Consider the following 4,945-nt stretch of genomic DNA (forward strand, 5'->3'; position numbering starts at 1 on the left):
TGGGGAGAGTTAACTTAAAAAAAATATTTTCTACTCTCTAACCAAACACTATAAAATATTTTTCGAAAAAAAGTTTTTCACTCACGAACCAAACAAGGAAAAATAAGGGATAAAACCACTCATTTTTCATGAAAAATATTTTCTTTGTTTTCGTACCAAACAACCCTAAATATCGAAAAAATATGAGTATATATTTTCATTTTCCCTAGGCATTATTTGGTAGAAATGGCGTGGGGTAGTTATTTTTTAATGTGGTATTTAATTTTTATCTAGTATTTTTTTATACTAAGCAAAAATAGCCACTACTCTATTAAAATTAATACGAAAAGATGGTTTTACCCTTTCTTCATGAGTGCTGTGTAAATATTAAGGATATAATGTCTTTAACTTCATGAGTGATGTGTAAATATTAAGGACAAAAAGCACTCGTGAAGTTAAGGACATGATGTCCTAAAGTTTAACAATGAAAGGTGCAAATATAGGACAATTTGTCCTTAATATTTACACAACACTCATAAAGTTAATGACACTCTGTTAACATTTACACTGCGCACATGAAGTTAAGGACACCATGTCCTTAATACTTACACTATACATATGAAGTTAAGAAAATGATGTCCTAAAGTTTAACAACATAAGGTGCAAATACATGACACTTTATCCTTGATATTTACACAACACTAATGAAGTTAAGGACACCATGTCTATAATATTTACACAACACTCATGAAGTTAAGGATACCATATCCCTAACATTTACACTACACATATGAAGTTAAGGACAAAATGTTTAAAACAAAAGATGCTAATTCAGGACTTTAATATTTACACAATACTCATGAAGTTAAGGATAGCATGGCTAGCACAAGGGTATTTTCATCCAGACGAGTAAAAGTTTATTAAAATACTTATTAAATATTAAATATATTTTAAACAGTAGTTTAAGAGTATAATTCTAATAGCGGATAACTGTGCACTTCCCTGATTTTTTTGGGTCGAGTATTGTGATAATGAGTACTGGACTAACAAATCAACAAAACAATAAGAGGAAAGCGAGAAAAAAAAAAAACAACCATGCTATCGAATCCTTTAACTCCTCCTCCTTTCTCACAAACCCTAGAATCCTCCTCCTGCTCTCCATCATATTCTGCTTCAACGCTCTTCCCGTTTCATCCTCCTCTCAAAGTACGGCTTCGCTTCTTGTATTTTGGTGTTCTACTGCCAAAAGTTTTTTCTTTTGAAATACTAACAGTTCTATGTTTTTGCAGATTTATGGGTTCTTCGGAACTCGACTTTCCTTGCGGCAGGCGGTTAGTTTTCGTTTACCTGGTGGTTCAAAGCACCTAGGTGTGCTTTTTTATTTTTTTTCCGTTTTCCACATTTTTATTTTTCTGTATTAAATTCTATGAACCCATTTCCTTGTGCGCTTTGTTCCTTGACGATTAGTTTTCTCAAGGAGATACTGCCTCTATCTCTGTTTATATGACATTCTTTCCATTTTAGACCATCCAAGTAATAATAGGTAGTACTATTTTATAAGCCCTATGTTCCAACTTATTTGGCCTTATTACTACTTGATGAGTCAATTACTTTTTTACTATGATCTTGCAAATATTTTATTTGACACTCATACTCCAAACCATTATTGTTTTGGAAGGAAGGGAGTGCAGCTTTTACAATTTTTAAGTATTCAAATTCATTTAACTATTCAAACTTTTAACTTTGAATCATGTTCTATCGCAAACTAATTTTCAATCATTACTTGAATATTTTTCTCCACTATCATTAGGTCAACTTAACACCTTAAAGTCTTAAACTAGTCTATTCAAACACCGTTATCAAAAACATTTCTTCCAACAGCCTGATGATTGGTAATTTGAGTACTATGCTAATTGTTTCTTGACTTTATTTGATATGCAACAACGAGTTAAAAGAATGTTGCTGGTTGGATACTCAATTGAAATATCTAATCAGGTTTTAGTTGCAATTTAGCCGTGTCTTGGTTCCGTTGGTTGGTGTTTTCGAATTTCTCCCCTTTGTAGAGGTAGATTTACACTGAATATGGAATACTCTGCTTATTTGGCTGTTGTGCAGCTGCAGCTGTTAAGGCTGTAGTGACTCCATATCCAGTAGTAGAGTTACCACTTACAGCAGAGAACATTGAGAGTGTATTGGATGAAGTTCGACCATACCTCATTGCTGATGGAGGCAATGTTGCATTGCATGAGATTGATGGAAATGTTGTGAAGTTAAAACTCCAAGGAGCATGTGGCTCCTGTCCAAGTGCTGTAGTGACCATGAAAATGGGAATTGAGCGCCGATTGATGGAAAAGATCCCACAAATTGTTGCGGTTGAATCAGTTCCAGATGAAGAAGCTGGCCTTGAGCTTAATGAAGAAAACATTGAGATGGTAAATGTTTCATTTTGGTTATCCATTTGTCTTTGGTTCACCTGAAGACAATGCCTTGAAGACAATGAATCTGAAATTGATAATCTCCAAGTGTATTATTGGAGAAGTTACTGATAAAGAAAAATATATTATTGGACAAGTTAGTCATTTTAAAAATCTCTCCTCGGTCCCTTCAGAGATTTTGCATTTCTTGCTCTAGAACTATTCCATAGGATTGCCTAAATATTAGATATAGCAAACATAGGAACAGTTTGGGGCATTGAGGGACGGAAAGAGAGTAGAACACAAATTTATCTGTGCAACCAAATGAAAGTCCCGGAGAAGTTGTAAATTGTGATGAGATCATATGCAGGAATTGGTCTAGAGCTGGGTGAAATCATGTTTGAAAACTTCTAAGAAAAATGAAACGTAAAGACTGCCAAAATACAGGTGACCATATCTGTGATTTTGGGGAAATTTTATTACATTAGTTAGGGCAGAAAGTTGTTGTAATGAAGTTATGGAAATGGTACTTATGTTGTTTGGCATTATGCATTCTCTCCTTCCCCTCTACATTATTTGACCATGCAGCACGTTTTTTTTAGTTTGTTTGGGCATATGCATTGAAATTGCACGTTATTGCTGAATCAGGAACCAGTTACAAATATTCTTAGGGCTCGAGAAAACAGAGTTATATTACATGAGCCATGAATGATATCTGATATATGGTTTGTAGGTTCTTTATGAGTGTACTTCCATTTCTACTAGGTTTTCTTTTGTATTTTGAAGGATCCTTATGAAGTTAACCATATCCCCATTCTATCATCGTGTACATCAAGTTTGTCGCTACCCGACTGTTGGTAACAAGAACAAAAGTCTCAAAACTGTTTATATTATCTTTCCTTAAACCAATCCTTATGAAGTTAACCTTAGTCTGGTGCCAATATACGATTAAATAGCCTGCTCTCGAGGCCGTGGTTTCAGAAAAAAGAAAAATGAGAAAACCCTTGAAGCTTTTAGTAATTTATACAGGAAAGTGATGTTACGTGAACTTGGTGCACAATCTGATAGGCAAAGGTTAAATCTTCTCATTCAACCACCAGACTAGGAATGTCTGTACTTAAGAAGTCTGTAATTGCCAAATCTAGCGGCGACATCATACCTTTCTTCTGGAGTCCAGAGTCCTACATTAGCATAATGGTGGTAGTAAAATTGCTTTAAGTTGTTTGTCCACATCTTCTCTTTCCCTTGAGGAAGATTTATTATCATCCTTTGCTGAATAAGACTTACAGCCCTGTCCAAAGAATCAAAATGGGCAGCACAGATACCTATCATTGCCCATTTCCATTAAGTCTGGTCTGTGAATGATAGAGGTCTCGATTACATCTATAAATACACTATATAATCTTAGACTTCTATGCTGACTTTCTAGATTAAACCGAGGATTTTATTTGATCTCTTTCTACAGCTACTTTCTCTCAAATCATCAGTATGCTAACATACATTGAATCTATCGTGTGTTGCGCTGAATAAGACTTACAGTCCTTTCCAAAGAATCAAAAGGGGCAGCACAGATACTAACTCTATCATTGCCCATTTCCATTAAGTCTGATCTGTGAATGATAGATGCCTCGATTCCATTTATACATACACTATATAATCTTAGACCTCTATGCTGACTTTCTAGATTAAAAGACCTAGGATTTTATTTGACTCTTTCTACAGCTACTTTCTCTCAAATCATCCATATGCTAACATACATTAAATCTGTCATTTGTTGCGTTTATCTTTTTTTCTTTTTTTTTTTGCTTTCTCCCCTCAAGTTTCTTACCTCAGTTTTTACTTTTACTTTAATATCCATTTTAGGTTCTTGAAGACTTAAGGCCATATCTTGTTGGGGCAGCTGGTGGAACTTTAGAACTAGTAGAAATTGAGGAGCCAATAATTAAAGTCCGAATCACAGGTCCTGCGGCAGGTGTAATTACTGTTCGTGTGGCTGTAACTCAGAAACTGCGAGAGAAAATTCCAGCTATAGCCGCAGTTCAACTTTTGCAGTAGTTATAAGTTCAATAGATTGGTTCAGTTCATTTGAAGCATTTTATGCACAGCTTGTGCCCGTGAAGAAGTAATATTATTGATACCAGTACTTCCCATATTATAGTTGATACCAGAGGTTACAGCTGAAGCAGGTATTCTTTGTACAGTTGAACTGCTGCATTTTCAGTCCACTTGTTCTTTGTTCTGATAAGACCCACAATAAGAACTATGTATTCAAAGAAATTATTTTAATCAGATTTCGTCTTGTGAGCAAGTTGATCATCTGGAGTCTTAAATGGTAAATGTACGTTCTTATTACCCATGGATTTGTACTTTTCTTAATTCTGTATACAATGAGTTACTGTAATCCAGAGGAATGAATTAAGTGAAAGGGCATCAAGAATGGAAGATACAGTATAGAATACCCTCAATCAAATGCTTCCATCAGAATATGGGTTTGCCTGTCAATAATGTTGTTATAAGGTTACATGTGGTAACTCAGTGTTGGGAACAAAATA

General features: G+C 34.8%; 1 protein-coding gene across 2 annotated transcripts; it reads left to right on the forward strand.

The window, feature by feature from the left end:
• The first annotated feature begins 992 nt into the window (after positions 1–992).
• On the forward strand, positions 993–4,706 carry LOC107797374 (nifU-like protein 2, chloroplastic). Of its 2 annotated transcripts, none has more exons than XM_016620258.2 (4): positions 993–1,185; positions 1,269–1,347; positions 2,101–2,411; positions 4,257–4,706. In XM_016620258.2, exons 1-4 carry the CDS (start codon positions 1,075–1,077, stop codon positions 4,446–4,448), a joined length of 693 nt encoding a protein of 230 aa, XP_016475744.1. In that variant the 5' UTR covers positions 993–1,074; the 3' UTR covers positions 4,449–4,706. The 2 variants fall into 2 exon arrangements, with proteins under 2 accessions (XP_016475744.1, XP_016475743.1); XM_016620257.2 differs by having other exon boundaries at positions 994–1,185; positions 2,095–2,411.
• The last annotated feature ends 239 nt before the right edge of the window (positions 4,707–4,945 follow it).

This window comes from Nicotiana tabacum, chromosome 2 (assembly GCF_000715075.1).
Source record: "Nicotiana tabacum cultivar K326 chromosome 2, ASM71507v2, whole genome shotgun sequence".
Lineage (NCBI taxonomy): Eukaryota > Viridiplantae > Streptophyta > Magnoliopsida > Solanales > Solanaceae > Nicotiana > Nicotiana tabacum.

What these genes read in the sequence shown, in the direction of transcription:
- LOC107797374 (XM_016620257.2), top strand. Translation starts at nt 1,075, where the DNA reads ATGCTATCGAATCCTTTAACTCCTCCTCCTTTCTCACAAACCCTAGAA. An exon ending in CGTTTCATCCTCCTCTCAAA is followed by an intron (nt 1,186 to 1,268) that starts GTACGGCTTCGC and finishes ATGTTTTTGCAG; the next exon opens with ATTTATGGGTTCTTCGGAAC. An exon ending in ATGAAGAAAACATTGAGATG is followed by an intron (nt 2,412 to 4,256) that starts GTAAATGTTTCA and finishes TATCCATTTTAG; the next exon opens with GTTCTTGAAGACTTAAGGCC.